General features: G+C 40.0%; 1 protein-coding gene across 2 annotated transcripts in view; it reads left to right on the forward strand.

Moving 5' to 3' along the window:
- ADAMTS20 (ADAM metallopeptidase with thrombospondin type 1 motif 20) overlaps nucleotides 1-26,503 on the forward strand; it is a 112,592-nt gene that overhangs the window by 24,099 nt on the left and 61,990 nt on the right. Inside the window, exons 5-17 of one of the 2 annotated variants that reach the window (XM_084811815.1) lie at nucleotides 4,987-5,241; nucleotides 6,418-6,501; nucleotides 7,344-7,468; nucleotides 8,597-8,637; nucleotides 8,919-9,024; nucleotides 9,740-9,886; nucleotides 10,761-10,902; nucleotides 12,106-12,210; nucleotides 17,919-18,064; nucleotides 19,819-20,000; nucleotides 20,095-20,231; nucleotides 22,939-23,056; nucleotides 25,554-25,649. In XM_084811815.1, coding sequence (XP_084667941.1) covers nucleotides 4,987-5,241; nucleotides 6,418-6,501; nucleotides 7,344-7,468; nucleotides 8,597-8,637; nucleotides 8,919-9,024; nucleotides 9,740-9,886; nucleotides 10,761-10,902; nucleotides 12,106-12,210; nucleotides 17,919-18,064; nucleotides 19,819-20,000; nucleotides 20,095-20,231; nucleotides 22,939-23,056; nucleotides 25,554-25,649 — 1,684 coding nt within the window. Of the gene's footprint in view, nucleotides 1-4,981; nucleotides 5,242-6,417; nucleotides 6,502-7,343; nucleotides 7,469-8,596; nucleotides 8,638-8,918; nucleotides 9,025-9,739; nucleotides 9,887-10,760; nucleotides 10,903-12,105; nucleotides 12,211-17,918; nucleotides 18,065-19,818; nucleotides 20,001-20,094; nucleotides 20,232-22,938; nucleotides 23,057-25,553; nucleotides 25,650-26,503 lie in introns of both variants that reach the window. The other variant, XM_084811814.1, reaches the window with a different exon arrangement.

A 26,503-nucleotide genomic window follows, 5' to 3' on the forward strand; every position in this document is an offset into this window, starting at 1 on the left:
AAAGATTGAAGGCAAAAGGAGAAGGGGACGGCAGAGGATGAGATGGCTAGATAGCATCACCGATGCAATGAACATGAACTTGAGCACACTCTGGGAGAGAGCGGAGGACAGGCAGGTTTGGCGTGCTATGGTCCATGGGGTCACGAAGAGTCGGACACGACTTAACGACTGAACAACAACAACAACAAATACTGTGGAAGACACTTGATTATAATACCGCATTATTGTGTTTAATATTCAGAAGTAAGAGTAGTCATTCCTTCTAATACTGATCTTGGGTGGCCCATGTTGAAAATTTTGGAGGCAAAATAGAAACACTCACAAACAAAACTCCAAGGTATGCAGAAGTAATATAATTTCTTTTTTTAAAACCCCAAAGGGGGCACCTTCCCCACCTCCCAAAAGAAAATGGAGGACTACACATGCATGTGTTTGCATTGTGGAGAGGAGATGGAGGAAGGCGTGAACATGCCTATAGCGAGGCATTATTGTACCTCAGTTGTGTGCTGCATGGGTAAGCAAAAGGTCCTGACCATGTCAGGTTGGTGGGCTGCTGATTGGTGGCTGGATGGCTAGAGGGCAGGCTAGAGAGGGAGGTGGGCATACCTCTTGGCTTTTTGAGCTTGGATGCTAGTGGACAAACTTCTTCATTGACTATTCTGTAGGAAAGTGGGGTCTTGTTTATAAAGTGCATGTTTTTCAAAGGGGCTAGGAAAGTAGTTTTACAATGTTTCTACACATAAGTGTGAAACGTTTGTAACATATGTTCACTGTTTATTTTTTGTTAATTTGCTATTTGTGTCCTATTCCTGTATTTTGAATTTGCTGTGACTATAATTTCATTTAATTTGTCATCTCTATATATCACTATATCTCAACCAAGTTCTTGTTGTTCTAATTCAGGGGTAGGCAACATGGTCCCGTGGGCACCAGTGTGCCTCCAGACACCTTCCTTGCTGCCCATTGAGACACTCTACTCTTCCCAATTTTTATTTTCATAATATTTGTATATTTTCTTACTGGAAGCTAGGATTGCCTCAAAACAAAGTAGGAGCCACTAGGTGTTCCATCTTAATTTCCCATGAATGCCTCTGGGCAGGTTACTTGTTCTTTGTGACTAGCCATGCTCACCCATGGCAGCCATTTTATGGTTGTGCCTAAGACAGTTCCTCAAATGTCCAAATGTGCCCTTAGGCCCCAAAGGTTGCCCACTTCTGTTCTAATTGATAGCTCTGTATTATGCATATACAGCCTGTGCCTTCTCAACCTGTTGTTCCACATAACAAAACCTTTGATCTTGGCCCCTGAACTAATCAGAAAAAGATACACAAAACATTAAATATTGACAATGGTGTAGTAGCAGGCACCAAGAAGGGAGAGGCCGTAGCTCAGTGTGATAGAGCACATGCTTTGCATGAAGGACTCCCAGGTTCCATCCCCATCTTTTCCAGGTAGGGTGAGGAAAGAATCCTGCCTGAAACCCTGGAGAGCCACTGTTGACAATACTGGGCTAGATGGGCCAATGGTCTGACTTGGTATAAGGCAGCTTCCTATTTTCCTGAGGTGCACTCTATTAATGTTCCTTTTGGGAAAATCTGAAAGTAGGAAAAAATGGAAGATGGTGGAAAATATTCCATAAGCATTATAAACTTGAAGAGGCTCACTAGTTACTGGATAACAGCCAGCAGTGAAGAGGCCTGTTTAGGGGTTGCCGTCTCCACACACACAGTTGTTGCCATATGGTGTCTGGATTCTACACAATGGGTTTTGGAATAACACATTTGTTCTTCTTGTGCATGTGTTATATAGCACATACCAAGTTTCAGAGCTGCTTGATCCACTGGAAACAACAGAAGTAGAGTGTTGCAGGAAAGCCTTCAGGCAGACTAGCAAGGTTAGGACGTCCTCATCCTTGTTTGGAATGGTTTGAAGAATACCAGCAAAGACTGATTCAAGCTAGATTCTCTTTTTCAAAGCTTGGAATTATTCGCCATGATCTCATGAAGCAGTAAATGTTATGAGGTGGCTGGAGGCAATTATTGAGTGGCAGAGAAAGAGTTTGTGTTGCCCAAATACTCTAAGCAGACATTTTATCTATAAATAAAATGACATTGTATGTAAAACAATTTCTGTGCTGACCTAAGGGGTGGCTCCATGGGGGATTTGCTGCAAGCTGGCTGCATTTGGAGGTTGTTTGGGGCACAAGACATTGTGGCCATCCCACAGCCACCCCGGAGGTTTTTGCAGAAAACACAGTTTTTCTGAGACTACTTTTAGTCAGATTCATTTCCTTAATTCGACTTATCTGCACTTCTGTTGTGGTGTATACCAACCCTCCACAGTTACTTCAACATGATAGCCCTGCCCAGGGATGTGCCTTTCATCCAGCCATGACCTCACTGACCCCAGTTAAGGGGTGTTCTCCCAATGTTTCTCCTCCCTGTGATTCCCCGATGTTTCCGCCATTTTACAGCTGGCCGTTCAGGAGTTCTGAGCTACCTCATGGTATTTACTTCACCTTGCCTAGCACTAACCTCTGGTGACCATCCCCACAAAAGTATAGGTATGCTCTACTTGGCAGCCTCTACCTTAAACCCCCCCCCCTCTTAAATGGATACTGCGTAAAAGCGCAAAGTTGAACTAGCGCATTGCTGCTTCATCGTGAACCTGAAGTAAGCACTCCAGTTTCACCAAACACAGCTGCCTGGGAGTGGGGGGGGGGAGTGGAGTTACTTACATGTGGGGTATGGGGTGGGTGGACATAGGGTAAAAAAGGGGGGGAGACCAATGAGTGAGGCTTGTTTCCCACCCTATTTTTCCCTCTGTGTGCAGTTTTGCCTGTTGCTTCCAACCCCCCCCCCCTTCTCCCCACTTGGCTTTGCCCCAAGCTAAGGGAGTGAGTGAGTCAATGTGCAGCAAGGGGGTCGGGTGTGTGTGTTGGGTACAGGACACTGAGTTCCTTCTCTCCTTCTTTTTCTGGGGGTGGAGGGTGCCATCTTCTCACTCTTCTCCCCGCTGATCCAAACTGTTCATTTCAACTTTGGTGCAATTAGGTAATTTTAGACTGGACTTCATAACATTAACTGCCCCCTCACCTCTTTATATGGCTCCTGAGAGCTCTCCCCGACCCCAATTTTGCTGCATCCCAGCAATCTGCTGTGGAGTTATTGCTCCTATCCATTTTTCCCCCATGTGTGCACTTTTGCGTATTGCTTCCAACCCCCCCTTCTCCCTTTCTCCTTCCCCCTGCTCATAATGAGAAGGAAAGAACTGTTACTGTGATAAAGCGGAGAAGGGATTTTACATAACAAGAGAGAACCTAAAGAACATCAAAGAAGCACAACATTGCAATAGTGATTTAAGAGAGCATTGGAGAAGCGAAAAAGCACTTTAGGATGAGTACTACAGTTAGCCTTTAACCCTTTCAATGCAGGGGAGCGAGATTTATTTCTTACTTCTGAGTAAACATGCACAGAAGAGGGAATATGTTAAAGATTTGAAACAGGCTACCTAAAGTGATTGAGTGTCTGTCCCGACAACTGCGGCAATGTGAGGGGTCGCTGATGCACCCCTGGGGATTTTCTCAGTGGGAATGGGAAAAACTACTTCCATTGGGGAAACAAGAGGACAAAGTCCTCCAGTAAAGAACTATTCCACCTGATGGTTCCAGCACCCAAGTAAAATGAAATCAGTGAATCTGTGCATTTAGTCCTGTCACTATTGTGCTATTGTGGTTTTAGATGGAAAATAAGTTTTAAAAAATTAAATGGTGAGGGTCAGACATAGGATGGGGAAGGTGGGGGCGCTAATACACATACCGGCCAGAGAAAGCAGAAGGGGCGGAACAAGGTGAGAGTGGGAGGGAGGGAACAGGCTTTCTAAATGATGACATAGACAAGACTTTACCAAGTAGCCACCCAAACAGTTCTCAGTAAACTGCCATGTGACCTGCTGAGAGCCCCAGGCTAGCTTTGGGATAATCTGGGTTTTCAAGCCCTGTTTGTCCCCAGATGGGGCAGATTAGACTCCAGTAAAAAGCGCAGCAAAGTGGAGAGTGAACTAAACCCTTCGCCGTGGGGATCCCGCCCTAATTCTGCTGACTTGGGTACATAGTCATGTATGTGAATATAAATTAGTTTGGGAGGATTGTCTCTCTCCCACTTTTAATGTTTTTAGTCTCTTTTGGTCTGATCAGTAGTGTTCTGTTGGACAGTCATTTGAGGATATGGAGCACAGTTCTTTTTTCTGTTAGTTCCCATGTTAGTAAAATGGTGTCCTGCAGGTAGAAAAGCAGGAGAAATAAACAGGGTTTTAGAGGTTCCTGTAGATGGGCAGGGTTTTCCAAAGTATACAGAGAAAATTTGTTTTAAAAGCCCATACCTGACACACACACACACACACACACACACAACCACACAAAACAGCTCAGGACTGAGAATTGTGCAGGTGTGCTGTGTTCATGCTGCCAATGAATGTTGATAGCAGAGAATAGAAAAAGGTGTGAGCCCTCACCCACCAGAGATGGGGTTAGGCCGCAGTGAATCAAGTAATGTGTTTCTTTCCTTCAGCATAGAGCCTAAAGGGCAGGCAGATTGTGTGTGTGTCGGGGGGGTGTCAGTGGGGACGGGGTACTGTACTCCTGCCATGTACAGTCTCAGAAGGGCTGTAGCTCAGTGGCAGAGCACATGCTTTGCATGCAGAAGGTCCCAGGTTTAATACCCAATATCTCCAGATAGAGATTCCTGCCTGAAACCCTGGAGAGCTGTTGGCAATCAGTGCCAACAACTCTGGGCAAGATGGACCAATGGTCTGACCCAGTAAAAGGCAGCTTCGTATGTTTCTAACCTCATGTGCATTCTTCAGTCCATATTTCTCACTTCCTCCATGATCCTTTAACCTGAGAGGGACTGCAAAAATACGTTTAGGATTAGGGTGCTTAGAAATTTTATGTACAATGTTAATTTTTCATTTTATTTTGCAGGAGAGCCAAAAAAAAGCACTTTACTATTTCCGTATGAGCGCAGCTTAATGAAAGATACAAATGTTCTTCAAGAGAGCGCAGCTTTAGAATATGCTTCTAAAAATCTGTCTGTAGAGAACGATAGAAACAATCCACATTCCCGGAAAAAACGTTTCCTTTCCTATCCAAGATATGTAGAGGTGATGGTTACAGCTGATGCCAGAATGGTTCAGCACCATGGACGGAACTTGCAGCATTATGTATTGACACTAATGTCAATAGTAAGTAAATCTGTATTCCAATATATGCATTCCAATGTATATTCAGCTTTCAGGGGAATTAATTCAGTATCACTGTCAATCTGAAGGAGCCAGTATATAGCCCAAAGAGCTATTGCTGGGTGTCTGTCATTGTTTTAAGCAACGTTTTTACCATGCAGACAGCATTCTCCAGAATTAAGACCTGGATCCGAACAACTACTTCCCTGAGCCCAAGAGTCTTTAGACTGCTCACCCGCCCCAAATGGCAACCTTCCATACTTCTTGACCAGTGGGACTTGCAAAAAAAATATTGCAATATATCTCTGATCCTGTGGGGGAGATTTCCAGCTCTTCCTCTGAGCCAGGAGGAAAGGGAGGGGATCGACCAGGCATGGCACCCAGGCTTCTACAGAGTAGAATGAGAGCTTGTACCCTTGCTATGTCCTCATTCTGCCAGGCTTCTATAACATTAGAATTTTCGCCATTTGGTTGTGGTGGTGTTGGGGAATTTGATCTCCTTTTGAAGGTATCTGTGAGGAAAGAAATATACTTCTACATACTTTGGGTATGGTAAAACCTCTGTTTTGTTTGTGGGTGGCCCTATTTTGCATACAAAACAATTTGCATAGGGCCACCCACTTTGCAATTAGAGGAAATTATATGGCATGGGGGTTAGCTGTTCAAGGAGGATGGGGACTACAAACATTCCACAGGGCTAGTGCAATAACCTGGTATGAGCCCAGGCAACTCTTTGTATTCTGACTCAAGTTATTTGGATGGCCATGTTCAGTGACAAATTTGCATTCACAGCAAATATTTTCTGGGTCTAAAAATGCTGTCGGGAGAACATTGATCCGTGAATACTCAGAAATAATGGTGTGAATACATGTTAGGCCAGATTTGCTTCTACAAACCAGTTGTACATGGAGCATCCAACTCTGATGGTTTGTATTAAAGATTATTAAATATTTCGACAGTTGACCCAAGTCTTGTTTACTTTTAATTAGTAGGAAGCAGTAGTTATTTGAGTATTATTAATCCATCTTATGCTTTTCAGTACAGCACTAGAATATTTATAGTTTAGTGGAATGGGAAGTATAAATTTTATGATTTATCATCATAATTTCTGTTGTCTTTCCATAGGAAATATGGGCAATATATAGTAGTACGTTAACACTGTGGCTTTTATTTACTTAGGTTGCAACAATCTACAAAGACTCAAGTATAGGAAATCAAATAAATATAATGATTGTAAAATTAATTGTAGTTCACAATGAACAGGTAAGAGAATAAATACATTTCATGATTCAGAATAATTTTTTGCCATCTTAAATATTTTTTTCACATATGTTAATGTTACTACTTCTAAAGTCTAGGAAAATAGTTTTTGTTTAACTTTTTAAGGCTCACGTACCTTCACTTAAGAAAGAGGGAGGGAGAGAAAGAAATGAAGAAGGAGCTGTGTATATGAGATCCCAGGACTGTTGCGCTTATGCAGTTGGCTTAGCACTAGCATAAGCGAACTGTAGTGCAAGGCTAGTAGCATAAGTTGGTGGAGCAAGTTTTCCAGGGAAGCCTGTTGCACCAGCTTATGCTATTGGCATTGCGCTAGAGGTTCCTTACGTTAGCGCTACGTCAGTTGCGTAAGTGCATTAGCCCCATTGGATGCTGCTTCTGGACAGCTGCTTTCATTTAGGGTTTGCAGGGTATGAAGTACTGAATTAGAGTTTAAAATTTGCTGTCTCTGCAACTAAGGGTTGGAGGTAGTCAATATTTTAAGTAACTGAAACTGATTTTCCAGTGTAAAGATATTATTGCTATTTTTCAGTGGTATTTTGTACAAACACTTAATGCAGATATATTGATGCAAATGTTTAGAATTGGTATGTATCTATTGATCATGTTTAAAATGGCTATTTTTAATCAATTGTTATTTTAATGGTGACCAGGCTCAGTCCCAACCTTGCAAACCAGTTTTTGCGGCCATCTACTTGCTCAGAATTTCTGGGTTCATTATATATGTACCGTTACGATACACTTTGCCAAACAGGTTTTGCACTACAGTGTAGCTACAAGGTAATTACTAATATGGTGTTTGTTTTGTCTTGGCAACTTAATTACAGGATGGACCAGCTATCAGTTTTAATGCAGCTACCACTCTTCGTAATTTCTGTGTATGGCAACAAAAACAAAACATTCTGGATGATACTCATCCTTCTCATCATGATACTGCAGTTCTTATCACTAGGTACAGTATCTGAGATAACTCAAATACCCTACAGACCCAATTATTTTTTATATTATTATTTATCACATAGATTTATATACTGCTTTCCAGCAGACTATCAAAGTGGTTAATAGAAATGATAAAAACATGAAATATAACAATAAAAGCATGATAAATAATTACTGGTCGACTAGAACTATACTGGCTGGGTCACTCCTCAGAGAAAGCCTTCATGGATAGATGGGTCCTGAGCAAATGTTGAAAGATCAAACTCTTTGTATTAACCAGGGTTAGCACAGAGAGAATTTGCAGGGGTGAGTCGGGTGTGTGAGCCATGCACTTGCCATTTCTGCTTTTAATTAACAACCCTCAAATGCCCTATTCCTGGGTTGTTTTGTAATGTGTGAACCTGGAAATTCTTGTTTGTTTATAGGTTAAACAGCCCAGAGATAACCCAGCAACAAACCATGGGCAATTGTTGGTTTAACTTTGGGTTGTTTAACCTATAAACAACCTAAGAGTTTCCAGGTTCGCATGTTACAAAATAACCCAGGAACTGGGCTGTTACTTGAAAGCAGAAATGCTGAGTGCATGGAGTGCATGAACCACGCAATTCCTGGGTTAAACAACCCAGGGACTGCTGCTGTGATGTTCAAGTCGGGTGATAGGGTTAAGAGGGACAGGGGGATATACAACAGGAATGCATGATTCCATGGCCTTCTTCTGATCTCTTAACTTAATTGATAGCTAACTAGTATTACACTTGTATCCAGGTGTCGGTGTCAGTATGAAGTACGTGCCATAGTCTCTCTTGGAATTAGATGCCATTGGTTTTTAATGAAAATTACTTCTAAATATGCAGGTTTAAGATCACAAGTGGGTGGCCTGAACCCAAGATGCTGCTTTAGGTGCAGACATGACTTTGCATTACAGAAGGTAGAGGACAATGCATAGCAGGTAAATGGGGCATTGTTGTGCAGCAGTTCCCCACTTGCCTTTTGAAAGCCCAGAAATTCCTTTGAGTGAATTTCAATTGATGAAAGGATCCAAACTGTAACAACTTCAGAAAATTATGTATAGGTATCTGGAATTACTTTTTCTCTTGTTTAAAATAGTAAGATTTTCATAGAAAACCTTTTTTTCTTTAAGGGAAGATATCTGCAGAGCTAGAGAAAAATGTGATACTTTAGGTAAGTCAAAGCAAAAAAATAATGATGCAAATGTTCTACAAATAAGAACAAAAACTGTATTGCCATTGTACAGTGGACACCTTAAAATGGAAATATAACAATGTAATTTATCTTGTTCTGTAAAAAAAAGATTGTAGTGCTGAGATTCTAGGCATAAGCATATGGTTACATTATGATAAATGTCTGGATAACAGCTGTAGGCCTGCATTTGTGTGTGTGTGAAGACAACACTACTGCTGTATAACATCTTTCACATTTAGATAACAAATTCAATTTTCTAGGTTTAGCTGAATTGGGTACAATGTGTGACCCACTGCGCAGCTGTTCTATCAGTGAGGAAAATGGATTAAGTGCTGCATTTACAATAGCACATGAACTTGGACATGTGTAAGTATGTCTTTTCTACCAAGCAAATCTTGCACTTGCCTTACATAGGGGACGCCACAGTAGCTTTTGCAGTGCAAGCTTCTGCTTGATTGGAATGAAAGCATGCCCTTGCAAGCAAGTGCTCTATTCCCATAATAATGCTTAGCATTTACATAGAGGCATACAGTGCATTATCTTATTGAATCTTTACAGCAGTCCTGTAAGGTAGGTCATCATTATTACAAATAAGGGCCTAACTGAGCTATGTCTGATTAGGAACATATAGTTTGGCCCTAAGTGAGATGAAGCTGTGAGTCTTAAATCTGGGGCTTCCTGATTAATACCACAGCGCAGTATTTTAACCACGGTGCTTCAAAAGGTTAGTATACTGCCATGGGGAACTGGCATATTTTGGAATTAATTTAAATAGGAATTTACTAGACTATCCAAGAGTTGGAACTCGTCAGCAACTTTTCATTGTTTTTTCCAAAATGTATTTTTGTAGAGCTCTTATTCTGTAATATTCTGACATCCAGATTCTAAATTCCACGTTATATATTGCTTTTATATAACCTACCATAGAGGATTTCTTAGAAAAAGATGAAGGGCCCCCAAATACCTATATGTTATGCAAATGCCTTAACAAGGTGCTATACCAGTTTAATTGTGTTAATATCATTATTAGAAAAATAAAAGAACCCTTACTGAATCTTTTGCATTTTTTGTTGTGTATTAGGTTTAATGTTCCTCATGATGATAGCTTTAAATGTAAGGAAGTTGGAATGAAACATCAATATCACGTAATGGCCCCAACTTTAAACTACCATTCAAGCCCATGGACTTGGTCAAAATGCAGTCAGAAATACATTACTGAGTTTCTTGAGTAAGTATGATTCAAGTTTAGCAACTTCCTGCATATGTATAACACATGGATACTGCAGTGGCGGGTATTTGTCTGATTTCTTTGTCATATGGTTAGTTTAAAAAAAAAAGGTTAATCTTGCATGGGGTGGGGGATTAATTTTATTTGAAGATTAAGCTTCAAATAAATTGAAGGTTTAGGATTGCCTTATAAATGGTAAAAACAATTAATTATTTTTTAGAAAATGACTATATTCCATGTGAATATGCACATATTTTTGTGTCAACAGAGATTACACAGTTTAAAAATTGTTTTTTGTGCTTTTAAATCGTAGAACTCTTTTATTTTCATGCTAGTTTTACATTGGTTTTATGTGCTGTAGTGTTTTTACTCTTTGCTGATGGTTTTAGCTTGGTTTTATTATGTGTTGTTTTTATTCATTGTTTTATTGTTTGTATTTCATGTTTGTAATATATTGTACACTGACTAGAGAACTTGGATTATTGGGTAGTTTAGAAGTATAATAAAGAAATAAAGTGTTATTCATCAATTCACGAAACCACAGTTGGCTTCATTGATAGATCTGCATTTAGGAATTAGCGTCAAATTAATAGGAACATAGGAATCTGCCTTATACTGAGTCAGATCATAGATCCTTCTAGCCTAATACCGTCAACACTGGCAGGAAGCAGCTCTCCGGGGTTTCAGGCAGGCATTTTTCCTGCCCTACCTGGAGAAGCCGGGGATCAAACCTGGGACCTTCTGCATGCCAAGCATGTGCTCTATCACACTGAGCCACTGCCCCTCCCCATCCCCAAATGTGTTCACGTACTGAGTTCAGTTCATAAGCAAGATACCTTATAAGAAGAATTCTGCTTGTTTAAATGTGTTACAGTACTGGTTATGGGGAATGCCTTCTGGACAAACCAAGTGGAAGAATCTATGAATTTCAGTCACAGTTGCCTGGTTTCCTGTATGATGTGAACAAGCAGTGTGAGCTTATGTTTGGTCCTGGGTCTCAAGTATGTCCTTACATGGTAAGTTATTTAATACAGAACCCCATTTTAATATTAAACAATGTCTATGACAGATACCATTTGCTAACAATTCAAAATTGTACTGAAATCATTATGAAATTTTTAGAAGGTGATTTTTTTTCTTTTCCGCCTTGTTTTTCTGTTGTTGAGCTTTCTGTCTTTGATAAAACAACAACTCCTGTTTTTCTGTGTCTTATACCAGGATTGTTCTTACCTTTTCTTACTACTTGTGCCTTGAGCTTCTGTAATTAGTGACCCACACAATGTAAGAGCTAGACGTAAATATTAACAACATTTTACTGAGTAAAATGAAGGAAATAAAATACATCAATTCTGCTATTTCAGCAATCAATAATAAATGTTATGTTTCAACACAGAAAGGTAAAAGAAATAAAATGAACTATTAAAAAATCTTACCACACTAGAGCTGTTCATACTTCTGTAAAGGGGAAAATTCGGAACTAAGAAAGGTTCAAATGTTTGCTTGAAATGCAGTCTTTAGATTGTGCTTGACAATAACAGTGCAACAAGTCTCTAAAGCCACAAAAACTAAACATCATCAAAATATATTTAATGACTGTATCTGTCTTAAACCCAACAAACAGAGAGAGAGAGAGAGATCATTGAATACATAGGTCCTTGCCTTTCAAAATGGAATATAAAGTTGCAAATGTGTGCCTAAAAGAGTTATTTGGATCTCAGCCCTACACTGCTAGAAAGCCTGTTTAGGCCAAAATATTCTACTGTAATTTTTCTAATTAAATGAATTGAGTACCTTCAAACATGACTGTTTGGAGATTCCATAGGATGATTTCTCACAAGGTATTTCGTACTGAGTATACAAATAACAAAGTGCAAAATCCATGTGGATTGTATCAGCAATGATTTCAAATATGGCTTTTCCCTTTAAAATATAAGCAGATGCCTAATCCTTTTCTTATTGCTGTTGGGGAGTATTTGAAGGCAAAAGCCACATTTTAAAAATGCACGTGTCTTTCTTACTTAATGCAATATACTAGCATTTTGTAGTCTGGTGTCTGTACCTCAGTACAAAATAGCTTCTAAAACATGATCCTAACTTTGAATCCTTCCTGACATTACTTAGACCTGTAGTCCCCCCCTCCCCCACCGCTGCCACATATTGCATCTGTATCTTGATAATATATTACTTGTATAACAAAGAAAATTCTGTTTGTTTGGTAGAAACAATGCAAGCGTTTATGGTGTACAAGTGCAGAAGGTATTCACAAGGGTTGCCGAACTCAGCACATGCCACTGGCTGATGGAACAGAATGTGGCCATGGAATGGTAAACTTTCACTTCCACTTTCACCCCTTTAGATGCCTTCATTAGCTTCTTGTCTGTTCCTGGATCCTGCATAAACTCCTTGTCCTTACCTTCAGAGTGCTCCACATCCCTGCACTCTTTTCTCTCCACTTGATATCCCAATACATCCCTGCCAGTGAGCTCCACAGAGAACTCCACTGCCCTCAGCCATCTGAAGATTTCCTGCTCCCTCAAAAGTTTCCTCCCTTATGCTTGGAACTGATTCCGAGATCACCTGTATGATCTCTGACTTGCTTCGAATCTATCCTTAAAGCCCACATTCTCCATGAAGCCTTTGGCTCAACCTCCTAGTTCCCATGCCCTACAGGCAACTGAGCCTGTAACCAAGCCGAATCATGTGTAAGTGAAACAAACACACAGTTTTCCCCTGTTTTATCCCTTCCACCCCTTCCCTCCCCCCTTCCTCCCCACCTCTTTTGTTTTTCTTGTATCAAAATGTTAGATTGTAAGTGCCTTGGAGAGGGGGGCCCATTCCACTTGTACTCTGCCATGCACGCTGGTGGTGCTATGTAAATAATAGTAAATAATACTATTTAATCAGCATCTGGACACCTGTTCAGGGTTTCCACACCCTTCCAGGAAGTAGTTGGAGGAAATGAGAGGAACAGTTGTGTGTCAGTTGCCTGTTGATGACACTTTAACACAAACCTCCAGATGGCTTTCTCCCAGCAGCTTCATGTAGATGTTAAAAAGCACTGGGGACAAGATAGAACCTTAAGACACTCTACATGTCAATGGCCAAGTGTTAGAACAGGAGTCTCCCACCATGGGTTCATCCCCCCAGAATGGGTGGTAACCACAACACCATATCCCCCCAAAGCCAGTGTGGTGTAGTGGTTAGAGTGTTAGACTGATAGTTGTGAGTCCCGGGTTCTAGTCCCCACTTGGCCATGAAGTTCACTGGATGACTTTGGGCCATGACTCCCAGTCTAACCTACCTCACAGGGTTGTTGTGAGGATAAAATGGAGAGGAGGAACAATATATACACCATCTTGGGCTCCTTTGAGGTACAGGTGGGATAAAATGTAAGAAATAAGTCAATAAAGTAAAAACCCCAACTAGTCAACTCAGAAGGATACTATGGTATCAAAAGCCCTTGAATCATCCACCAGAGTGACCAAGGCTGTTTCTGTCTCAAAACCAGGCTGGAAATCTGATTAGAATACATATAAATAATCAGTATCATCCAAGACCCCCCAAGTTAAGAAGCCATCACTTGAAGATTAGATTCCATTCCATTCCATTCCATTCCATTAATACATTAATTAATTATTATTAATTAGTACATTAGATTCCAGATGGTAATTATTCAGAATCAGGAGATCCAAATGTGTTTTTAATAGGACTTTTGCTACTAGCTCCTTAATGGCAAGTTTCACTGGATGACCCTGAATCCCAGTATTAATTGTTGTTGTTTTGCAACATGATCTGGGTTTTTAGTGTTCTGTTGGAAGTCAGTTTGAGAGGGGCTGGTCCCCAGTGGTTTCCTCCACAGAGGCAAGGACCAGCTGTGTTGGCTGCGGATATAGTTTCCCCTAAATTCAGAATGTCCCTGTGCCCTGCAAGTATTCCTAGCTGCATGGGAAGAACAAAGGTGTGCCTTCTCCCAGTTGCTAGGGCAAATGGCAGGGTGGAGGGGGGGAATTGTTGCATTAGAGCCACTGCTCCCACCTGACTTAGCCTCTGAGAAACAGCATCTCATTGCCCTCTTTCTGCAGCCAGAACAAGTGACAGCAGCCGATTTAGCAACTTGAATTTACTGTGGGAAGTATATTTGCACAGTAGTTAACACTTCATAAAGTATTTTACTGTGGAATACACTGAACAAACTGAACAAATAAGTATACTTGCTTCAGTAAAACCCATAGCACAAGGCAATACTGACACAGCCTCAGTTATCAGTGATGATGGCTAAAGAAAGGAGGTATTCCTTCATTCTTTTGCTTGGACTCCCATCCCTTTCCCTTTGCATTCATGCCTTCCACATATTACCAACCTTGCCCATACATCTTGTTACATAAATAAATAATGAAAAAAATAAGTAAATCACCTCTCTGTAACACAATCACTAGTAGTCAAAGAAAATGCTTAGAAAGAACATCTGGGATAGGTCCGGTGCATAATTTTTCTACTGTGACTTCATCTGGTTTGTTCTGTGGAAATGCTGCACAACAATAAAACCTGATACATCTTTATTGAATAAGCTATTAAATCCCAGATGTGAACATGGGCTTATTCCAGTTCTATGGAAGCAATTGTCATGTAAGTGCTATATTTCTATGTATAACTTCAGCCATTCCAGAATCTTCTTTTAAAGCAAATTTAAAACTAACCTTCCTTCCCTTTTATTTCACTGGATACACAGTGTACTGTTGGGTATTGTTCCGTAAAACCTTTTATTAGTTGAGATAAATTATAAATAGCTCAGAATGTTAAATTGCCATTTATTCAATGTCCTTGTTAGCAAATTCTGGCTATAAAAACTTGATTATTTATACTTACATTAAAAAAACACATTCCAGAGCCATTGTATTAAAATAACCCAGTGTGTCAGTACCTGGGTCAGTACATTTTCATACAGAGTGACGGGTGTGCCAACAGTTGCTCAAAATTGCTAGATTAGTCTACAAAGGTAGAATGGGAACAAATGTATTTGTTATATTTATATCCTGCTTTTCCTCCAAGGAGCCCAAAGTGGCATACATGATCTTTCTTCTCTCCATTTTATCCTCACAACAACCCTGTTAAATAGGTTAGGCTGAGAGTCAGTGGGGTTGTTCACACAACATGATAGCCCACCATGGATTATTTAACCCATGGTGAAGCTGTGAGATATATGCGGCTGCCATTTTCAATATGAAGGCCCCACTTGGGGCTTGTTGTGTTGTGTGAACCTGGCGAGCGGGGGTTATGTGAGGGTTAAATAACCCTCACATAACCCATGGTCTGTCTGGGGTTAAACAGCCCTCACATAAACCACGCTTACTGGGTTTGCAAACATGACAACCCTGAATGGGGGTTGGATACGCAACCTGGCACCCACAGATACTGCAGCTGATTGTGGAGTAAATAATGTGTTGTCTGAACTCAGTCAGTGGCTGGCCCAAAGTCAGCCAGTGAGCTTCATGTCCAACTGGGGAATAGAACCTGGGTCTCAGGAGTCTCAGTCTAATGCTGTAACCACTACGATATATCGGGGATGGACAATTTAGTGGTACCTATGCCCTAGTTTTCCAGGGCACAATACTCTCCCTATTTTTCTGTCTCTTCACTTCTCCCTCTACCAGATTGGGAATGTGAAGTTCAGCTTCATATCTAGTAGGCATTCCTCCCATTGCGAAATGAGAGATTTGCTCCTGAGGAAACAATATGACTGTTAGGGCTCCAGTCCCTTAGAAGCTTGGTTGGGAAAAGCCCAGTCCCTCAGGTCAAAGAAGCTGGCCATTGTTGAAATACATAAGGTTAGGGAGCACCCGAATTCAAAATTAGTTAGAAGTTTTGTATACATAACCAGGAAGAAAAGAATAATAATAATATGGTGGCCAAGAGAAATTTGGGTTTAATTTTAAAGTTAACCATTCTTATGAAGAAAGAATAGGTGCAAGAAGATTAACTTGTAAAAACATTTTAAGTTGAAGAACACTTTTATTGCCAAGTTAGGCAAACAGAAAAATATAGTGTAAATAATGGTTTATGTGTTTTGGAAATGGGGCAAAAAGGGAGGTTTGTCTTGGCAGGCCAAGAAAATGCTCTTTTGGCAAGGGTCAGAGCGTGACGTATTTTCCTCAGGCTTAGGTATTAACTGAACGCATATTTGCAGATGGAACAGATTTTTTCTCAGGTCAGTTGGCTTGTGAATGGCTAATATGGATGGGTATAGAAATCAAAACCATTCATTAAATCATTGAATATCTTACTAGCTCCTGCTTTCTGAGCTCACTGGAATCAACAAGAAGTGATTTGATCTGGTTGCATATTATAGATATCACTAACATTTGGCCTTCAGCTAGTGAAGCCTTTTCTGATGTCACTCAGTTATGTGGGGACTGCTGGAGGCTGAAACATGTTTCCTCCCATCATTCTGGTATGTCAGAAGCCACAGGACATATAGGAATAGTCAACAATGTGGCTCCTTCTCATCCCACTGTTATCAAGTTCCCAGGGGTTGATACTGGAAGCCATGTTTCTGGCTCCTCCCATATGATCTTGGATCCTTGACATTCCTGAGAGGTCTGGGTAAGAGACACATTGCTGCAGGTACCATGCTACTGAGATAACATTCAAAATGAATCTAGATTACCATGATGTCTGTTGCTGTCCTATAGTTCTGAAATTCTTCGTCCCAAAGCTGCAGGTTGACTAGTTTGATGTTAGTTTGGTGTCTGATAATTAGGACTGCATCTGATATACTGACAAGTACTTGGTATAACTTAAAGACCAGACTGACTTGCCTTTTGGGTCTATTAGGAACCAGTGTTAAGATTGATCTAGTGGGCACTGTCAGGTGTGAGCTAAAATAAATGAGTCTAGCTAAGCCTAGGTCCCCCAGAGATTACCTTTTGATGTTCCCTCAATTCAATAGAGCCACTTACCCATTAGTCATATCACTGGTAACACTGAAATGAGCCAACCATATGGGTAGGCTTGATTGCATAGGTCTTTCCCACAGTATTAGCACTATGTGAGGAGAGAGATTCTTATTCTATGGGAAAGTTCCATGTGATCAGACCCTGCAACGTAGACTGATTTAAGCCTCCTCTCAGAGGCAGAGTAGCTAGGGGAACACAGCTGGGAGAACATCTGAAGGGCACCTTCTACACTTCCTGGAGCAGCATGGTTATCCTTGGCCCCACTCCACTCTGCGTAAATGTCTATATCTTCCACTCACATGATTAGGGTGGATTGTGTAATTATACATCATACTGAAAATATACTCCTTAATAGAGGTGAGTGTTGGTAATTTGGTACGTAAGCAGGCATTCTACCCTAACTATGTTATGAAAGCAACCATAAAGGTGCTGCATCCATATCATTTGAGGAGCCTGTTTTGCCACAGACATTTTGTTCTTTCCACGCAGGTATGTTTCTTATTTAAAAATTCATTATATATACATACTTGTTTCTCTCTCTCTCTCTCTCTTTCACACACACACACACACACACACACACGTGCGCGCGCGTGCGCATCTGTTGCATATTTGAAATCCTCCTATATGTCATGTATTTTAGTTTTGATTTTTATCATGGAAATAAAACTTCATATTTACTATGATGCACATAAACTGGAGCTGAGGCTATTTAATTAAATAGCGTATGTTTAAGAATACCAGCAAGACTTCTGTAGCCAGATTTTCATATGTCTTGAGTAAATGCTGCTAAGAGCAGATTGCTTTTGAATTGCCAAACCTCTTGTTTAAATGCATAAATTTAAAGCTTGAGTTGTTATTAAAAACCTTGGCTTGGTAGGGGATGAGTTTTCTAGCTTCTTGAATTGTTAATAATATTTTGAAAGTAACATTAATTAAATACTGTTTCATTGACACAGTTGTCCTGTAACATTGATTTAATTTTCTTTGATATCAATTCCTGTTTCCACTTTTTGTTATCAGATTATGTGCACAGAATTAGTTTTCAACTTTTGATGTTGTTATGTTTGTCAATTGGGCAGCATTGCCGGCATGGGATTTGTGTAAACAAAGGAATGGAAAAGCTTCCTGTAGACGGAGAATGGGGATCCTGGGGACCTTACGGTTCATGTACCAGAACGTGTGGCGGTGGTATCAAAAGTACAAGCAGATTGTGTAATCGGCCTGAGTATGTGTTTGTTCTTTCTTTTAAATATATGTGCAATGATATTATTTATTCTGTCTAGCAGTGTATTTGAAAGCAACAATAAATTAACAGTGATTTCCCACAACAGTACAAATGTACAGCAGTACTTCCTATATATGCCTGCCTGAGGACTGAGATCTGTTGGAGGGGCCCTCCTCTGCGTTCCACTAGCGTGAGACATACACTGTGGTGGGACGTAGGAGAGAGCCTTCTCTGCTGTAGTACCCCGGTTGTGGAATGTCCTCCCCTTGGAGGCCTGATTGGCGCAGATGTTGGTTCTGTTTTGGCACCAAGTTAAAACATGGCTTTTCACCAAAGTCTTTGAGGGCTAAATGCATTCTCTAAAGTTGCACACTGTTTAAACTGTTTTATTGTTTTAGATTTTTAATTGGTATTAGCTTGTTTAATGGTTTAATATGCTTTTATCTGTTTACATTATTTATTGTTTTATACTGTTTAAATTGATTTTATCTGTACGCTGCCCTGAGATCTTAATGATATAGGGCAGGATACAAATGTTTTAAATAAATAAAATAACTACTGAACATTTACCATTTCATTTACACATACATTGTTGTTGTTCAGTTGTTAAATTGTGTCCGACTCTTCGTGACCCCATGGACCATAGCACGCCAGGCCTTCCTGTCCTGCGCTCTCTCCCGGCGCGTGCTCAAGTTCATATTCATTGCATTACACCTACATGGGTGGTTGTAATTGCCTACTCACCTGGAAGGACTTGCTACTCACTTCAGGTGCATAGATGAATGGTTGACTACAAAGGGTATTTTCAGTTCCTTATAAAATCTGAGGCCACACAGCAAGCCCTATTGATTTAGAATAGTATTTTACAATTCTACTTAGGGCTGAAACAGACATTACTTTAAATCTGTGTCTAGCAGGTACACCTTTTTTTAATTTTTACTCAAGGGTAGGTGTAGGGGGCCTCATCTGGATCAGAACGGTACTGTGGGTGGTATAGGGCTTTTAATTTCCACAATTGGGCCCCTATGCATACTGCAGAGTAAAAATGGGAAAAAAGATGTAGCTGCTACATATGAATTTAAAATAATTTAAAGTCTGTTTTGGCCCTTAGTCAGATCCAGACAGGCACAATTGTTTGCTCTGAACTGTTGAAACATATGGCCATATTTTGGATGCTGATCTATCAAGAAAGCATGGCTGTTTGAACCTTTAAAGACATATGGTCATACTTGGGAGTATAATTTCAATGGGTTGCTTGAATTTTAAACACCTAAGTTATGGATATTGTAGGACTCAAACACAAATGATATGTATGCTATCATTATTGTATATATTGTAATAAATTGTGGTTTTGTATAAATCCAGCCTTTCTGGAGTGGATATAGTCTAGGCTTAGAATAATGCAACAATTTTGAAAATGCCTGATTGTACAATCATGTCATTTTATACTTACTTTCCTTTCACTTTGTAGTGTTTTAAATGGCTTCCCATGACTGTTATTTTATTGAGTACTGTTTTCATTGTGTTTTATGACCTATTTTAAGCTGCCCTCTTTTTAATTGAAAGGCGGTATAAAAATGTTTAAAATAAATGAAAATAACATCAGAGTAGATTAGATATAAAAAGAATGTCTATTGTGTCCTGATGGAAGGCTTTGTTTATATTATAGCAATATGCTTGCTTTGGAAGATTTGGTTTTAATAGGAATGTCTGAGTGTCTGTTCTTAACATGCTTGAAATGCAATTTTCATTAGGCCCAAACATGGAGGAAAATACTGTGTGGGTCGCAGGATGAAGTTTCGATCATGTAACACTGAGTCATGTCCAAAAGGCAAAAAAGATTTTCGAGAGCAGCAGTGCTCTGAGTTTGATGGTAAACATTTTAACATCAATGGACTAACATCTACTGTACGCTGGCTTCCAAAATATAGTGGTAGTAAGTAATCGGAAACTGTCTTTCTTAACTAAATGTTAATTTTCATAAAGCTTCAGGAGTGACAAAAACATACTTGGCTTTTTCCCCCCAACAGTTTCTATGAAGGATCGCTGTAAGCTTTTTTGCCGTGTTTCTGGTACAACATCCTACTATCAGCTGAAAGACAGAGTTGTTGATGGTACTCCATGTGGAACAGACACTCACGATATATGTGTTCAAGGCTTATGCAGGGTAATTCATTTCACAGTGGTGATTTTATATAAAACAAAACAAATCCTGTTGAAAACTGGCTAATAATATTATCCACACAGTCAAAGCAGTAGAATGCACATATTCAGTTCAGTTTACAGTGGATTCCAATGGCCCATGTCATTCATTTGTTGAGATCCTGCTGTGAAAAGCAGCCTAGAAATATTTATATTATAAGTCATATAAAGACATCATGTCATTAGTTATCAGGTGAGCGATAGCCATCAGCTGGAGCAAAGATCCCACATCAGGCTGTTATCACTATGGCAACGTGCAGATGTAGCACTGATGATCACTAAATCATGGTTTGGTGATTGGAAGTGTTCCATGAGACCCTCCACCCCATCCTCCCTGCCTGTTCCCCTCCCTTCCAAATTTTGAGACAGCTCTGGTTAGCATCATGATTTTCACTAATAGTGGTTAGCATCAGAACAATCTAAAGCCATGGTCAAAATTCAGTTTGCAAATTTTGGTTTAGGCTAACTATGGTTAGTAAACAAGGTCAGGGCAGATGTAATGCTAACTATGGTTACCACCAAAATTGGCAGGGAGGATGGCATGCCTGCATGAGAAGTGAGGAAGGAAGGAGAGAAATGCACACACTCGTGGCTGCTCCTGATAACTATGGCTTGGTGCTTCACCAATCCTGTGTGAACCAATTCTTAACAGGTGCCTGAATCTAATGTAATGTGTGCATTTACTAGTGATAAGTGAGCCCTCAGCTTCTGTCAGGTTGTCTTGGAAATAAGGCTAGCTGCTTCCCGCCAAAATCAGGGAACCAGCCTGGATTTGCCCCCGCCCCCACCCCCACCCCACTCAGCCTCTCCCCAACACCCTCTCTCCTCTTCCATCCCACTTACTGGCTGCAGTGGCAGTGTGGCAGCTGCAGAAGCAATGGCAAGCCTCAGGGAGACAAAAGGAAAGGAGGAAGATCTCTCCCCACGTTTCTGATGCTAGCTGCCCTGCATAGTAACTGCTGGAAAATGTAGTTTTCTCAAGAGGTATTGCAATGTCACTAGACTGTGGGGAAACTACATTTCTCAGGCGCTACTTGTGGCCTGGTGTTTTGTTACACAAGGCATCAGGTGCCAGTGGAAGACAAATCTCCTTCCCCTCTCTCTGCAGCTTGCCACACCACTGGAAAGCAACCAGTAAGTGTGGTGGGAGGGAAGGAAGATAAACGTTTCTGTGGGCAAGTTGGAAGGAGACTGTGAGAGTGAGGGGAGTTACATGAGAAGAATTGTGGATTGTAATACTTGTCTCATAGTTGAGGTGAGTATCATAGCCCCCTGAATGTTGTATTTCTGAGCTGAGAAACATGATGACGTCAGTAATACATACTTGGAAATAATGTATTGAAATTCCTGTGATTCCTGTTAACTGTACTTGGATCACCTATGTAATGTTTGTGTTTTGTTGGTTGAAAAAATTGTAATATTTTATATACTCATTAATTACATTGAAAACATGTGATTAAAATTCAATAAAATATATTTTTTTAAAAATGCAAGGATTTATGTATTAGTGCATGTGTTTAGGATTAGGATATAACTTATTCAGAAGCAAAGTTTAAAAAAAATCATAACAATTGTATTCTTGGATTCAGTTATATGGGCATTATTTATATAGGAGTGGCATACAATAGCCCTTATAAATTAAGGAGGAAAATCATAGCAGAAAGCATAATTGATAAAACCACATCCTTGCATTTCTAAAAATATGGATTTATTGGAGGCTACACATTTTTTAATTGTGTTCAGTAATTTTTGTAGATAAGAAAAGTTGGTATGAAAACCTCCCAAATTTTGCCTGTCACCCTGTACAGTCTCATTCACCAACATGTATTTCATAATATTCTAATGGTGATTCAATTTATCCACTTGTTAGGAAGATGCCAAAAAATATATCTTAGGTCACTATCAGACAAACACACTTTTGTATGAGTGTGATTTTTGGCATCTCATTAGTTTGGAAATCTACTTTTATAGACTATTAATGTAAGACTTTATTACAACACTAAGAGAGCAATCCTATCTAGGTAGGCGGCCACCTCCAAACTCAGAGGCAACCACCTATACAAAGCAGGGCAGGAGAAGCACAGAGGGGATTGTTCCCTCCACGCTTCTCCTGCCCTGCTTTTTCGGCTACAACCGATTACGGCTGTCTAGCCACGGGAGCACGGAGTGGGGAAGGAGACTGCTGTACGACACATAGGATGTGTCCTACAGCTCTCCCCGCTCCAGAACACCCCCAGCCACACCCCATTCCAGCCACTCCACACTCTTCTTGCGAGCGCGGAGGACGGGGCTGTTCCACACTGCCTCCGAGGCAGTGCGAAAGTAGGGAGAGGTTGGTTCTCCAGGAACCAACCTCGGAGTGCAGGCTCCAAGGTCAGTTCCTGGAAAGCACCATATCCTATGGCCGTCTAGCCACTGTCTAGCGGCAGTAGGATTGCTCCCTAAGGGTACAACCCTATGCATGTTTATACAGAAAAAAGTCCTACAACACCCACCATGCTGACTGGGGAATGCTGGGAGTTGTAGGATGCACCCTAAATGAATTATTAACTGTAAGAGCTGTTACATGAATGAAATATGTTTTATGGGGTTAAAATGAATAATTTGAATTACCTATAACTTAATTGAATACTGTTGAATGGTTGTAAAAGCATTTTAAAATGTTTCTTTAGCAAGCAGGCTGTGATCATGTATTAAACTCCAAGGCAAGAAGAGATAAGTGTGGTATCTGTGGTGGTGATAATTCTTCATGTAGGACTCTTGCCGGTACATTCAACAGTGCTCATTATGGTATGTTTATTCATATACGTATATCCACATCTATCAATCTATATCTGTGTCTATATCCTGTCTGTATTTCAGTTTGTTTATTTATTTAATCTATCTATAGACTGCTTGACTATATCTGAAAACGTATCTCAAAGCAGTCTACAACATACAAGTTTAAAATCGAAAATGTCCAAAGTTAAAATATTTATACAAAATGGTTAAAACATTAAAAAAAAATCAAAATACTTAATCAAAATGTTTAAAATCAGAGAACTATCAACAAACTGGGCAGCAAAATCAGCCAGGAAAGGCCTGGATGAAAAGTTAAGTCTTTAACTGATGCCTAAAACATGTCACAGTTGGAGCCTCCCACATATCAAGGGGAAGAGCATTCCACAGAGTTGGTACCACCATGGGGAAGGCCAATTTCCAGGTTGCTGCCAGATGGTAGTCTCTAGGTTGCAGTACAATAAACAAGGCTTTCTCCAATGATCTTAGCAATGAAACAGGTTTATATTGAGGAAGGCGACCCTCAATATAAGCTCATTCCAAGTGGTTCGTTGCTATTTATGCCAACAGCAAAACCTTGAATCTGGCTTGGTAGCTAGCAGACAGCCAGTGCAGCTGCTTAAACAATTTCAAAATTGTAATATAAGATTTATCCAAAAGGATACATCTGGGAGAAAAAAACTACTTGTACAATTCAGTTCATGAACATAGCATCTTTAGAACAGGATTTTGACACAATAGTCTTAGTAACTCAGGCTTTCATATGAAGAACAGAATATCTGGGTACAGTTTCACTTTTTTTTTCTTTGTGTAGTCAGCAGTGTTTTTCCAATAATAAATTCATCCAGTTCAAAATTAAAAGTTAAATATTAAATATTTATTTTAAATAATTGTCTACATTCCCAAATATTCTGCACAGTGCTAGAAAGCTTTTCTTAAAAAATGTAATCCCCTACAGTATTTTAAAATAGCTTAATTTTGTCCCAGCTATAGGCATGCTACTGGAGCGTTAAAAACAAGCTTAGTATAGTGTCACATGTTTTAGTGGCCTTATGAATTCCCTGGTGTTTAAAGCAACAGCACTGGGACTAATTGCATATTGTGGGGACATGTTTGCATGGCAACTGTATTGTGCAGCTGGAAATGTAAGAAGCACCCTAGAAGAGGCAGATTCCTTTTTTTTTTCCCCCAGGTAAGTTCCCTGTATAAATGGTAAGAAGACTTCGAGTCATTTATTGTTTAATCATTTATTGTTGATTGATTGTTTTTGTATGTAAATGGTTGTTATATTATGTTTTACATTGTATTTTTAAGGTTTTAATCTTTGGTAAACCATCCAGAGAGCCTTGGCTATTGGATGGTATAGAAATTCAGTAATTAATTAATTAATATTATTCAGGCTCCACATCCAGCACATACTGTTCGAGAAGTGGACCCAGGAATGTCCCTGACTCTTTTATGAACTCTGCACCACATCACAACATTAGTAATGTGACTGTTCTTAGTCATGTGGAAAAGTGCAGCTGTTCTCAGACTGATATCCCGATATCCAGTGTCCTATCCCTAGGCAGCAAGCCTAAACATACTGCCTTGCAATTGAGTCTATCGAAACTACTTCAGGGTAGTTACATTTTGGATTGTGGTGTTACATTACATGTGCTCATTAATAGTCCTCCTAACTTATGCTGGGAAAATATGCAACCATGCCAATCAGGATTCATAAATCCAGCTTAAATCTTCATTATGTTTAAATCATTAAATCAAGAATTAATGTAGTAATATGATCATTTGCCCAATACAGGCGAAGCGCTATTGCTTAAAAGTCTGCCTTGTTTATTCCCATGGTCTCCAAGTCCAACTGATCTTTGTTAAAACAAAAGAAAACCAATAGTCTGTTAATTAGTAAGAAAGAGCCCACATAGCATTTTCTGATGATTTGGGATGTGTAATTTACTATTTTGATTTGGTTGTTATGGCCTGTGATTAAGGCAATCGGTAAATTAGCCTACTTATTCTTAGAAGCAAAGGGTTGACTCCAGACTTACTTCTTGACAGATAGAAGCGCTCTTTCCATTCGTAGATAGATCCGGGATCTAGCAGAAACTTCCCGCTGGAGGAGGGGGTCAGGGCAGTGTTTTTCTCTGATATGCCCCTACCATCTGTAGCCCCCAGCACCACCTCTCACACTGTTCCGGAGGGTTGGGGGACCCTCCGGAACAGTGTGGGAGGTGGTGTTGGAGGCTGCAGGGGGAAGGGGGAAATGGAGAAAATCACCGCCCACCCCCTTCCTCCAGTGCCAGTCAAACTCTGCTGAGCAGAATTCTGGATCCCAGCAGTTAGCTATTCTATATAGTGAATACAGTTTTTCTGTATTCCTCCTTGAAAGTGGTTATCTAGTGGCAGCTTTTTATTCTTGCAGGGGACACAAACAAAAAAGACTAGATTAATTTCTCATCAAATCTATCACTTACAGATATAATCTTTCATAAAATTAATTTATCTATTCCAGGCTATAACACTGTAGTTAAAATTCCTGTAGGAGCAACAAACCTGGACATACATCAGCACAGCTATTCAGGGAAGCCAGAAGATGACAACTATCTTGGTAAGCATTTCTGATAATTAACTGCAGACTGTTTTTTTTTTTTTCCCATGAGAAGCATCAGTAATTCAGGAACTGAGACACATTTTTTTTATTTTTTAATCAATTTTTATTGTGAATTTGTGAGAGACATTGGCACAATATCAATATTTATTTTTGCTCTATTTATTTATTTAAAATATTTACATACTGTTTTACAGCAGTTTACCAAAAATTATAAAACAATATATCATTATAAAAGCACAAGGTTTAGACAGGTTCATGATAAGGAAAAGCAAGTCAGTTTTAATAATCATTGAAAGCACATGATCATCGATGACTGACTATATCCTGCTAGATTGACATTGACCTGGTTTGCACATTATGGCAGCAGTTCCTGGGTTGTTTAGCCCAGGAATTGTGGGGATGAGCAGAATGCACAAGCTGCACGTGAACCATTTCCACTTTTAATTAACAACCACGTTTCATGATGTGCAAACCCAGAAACCGAGTAATGTTTATGGTTTAAACAACTGAAAGTTAATCCAATAACAAGACATGAGTTAAATAACCCAGGAATTACCACTATGATATCAAAATCAGGTCAGTGGGTTAATTACCCATGCACTAATGAAATAGCCCCTATGAAAAACAATGAGCAGACAAAATGATGACAGCCAAAAATGTCATTATTACAATCACTACCTTGGCATAGGACCCACTCTCAGATTCTAGGGGTGTACGAAACCCCGCTCACCTGGTTCCGCTGTGGGGGGAGGTGCTCTGTCCCTCCCCCTGGAATCCTCGCCGAGGAGAGAGGCGGTACACGCCTCCCCCCGGAATCCTGGCCGGCAGGGGGGAGTCTGATCCTGTTGATT

Source organism: Heloderma suspectum, chromosome 7, assembly GCF_057233095.1.
Source record: "Heloderma suspectum isolate Gila_16-S chromosome 7, 16-S_ref, whole genome shotgun sequence".
In the NCBI taxonomy this organism is placed as follows: Eukaryota; Metazoa; Chordata; class Lepidosauria; order Squamata; family Helodermatidae; genus Heloderma; species Heloderma suspectum.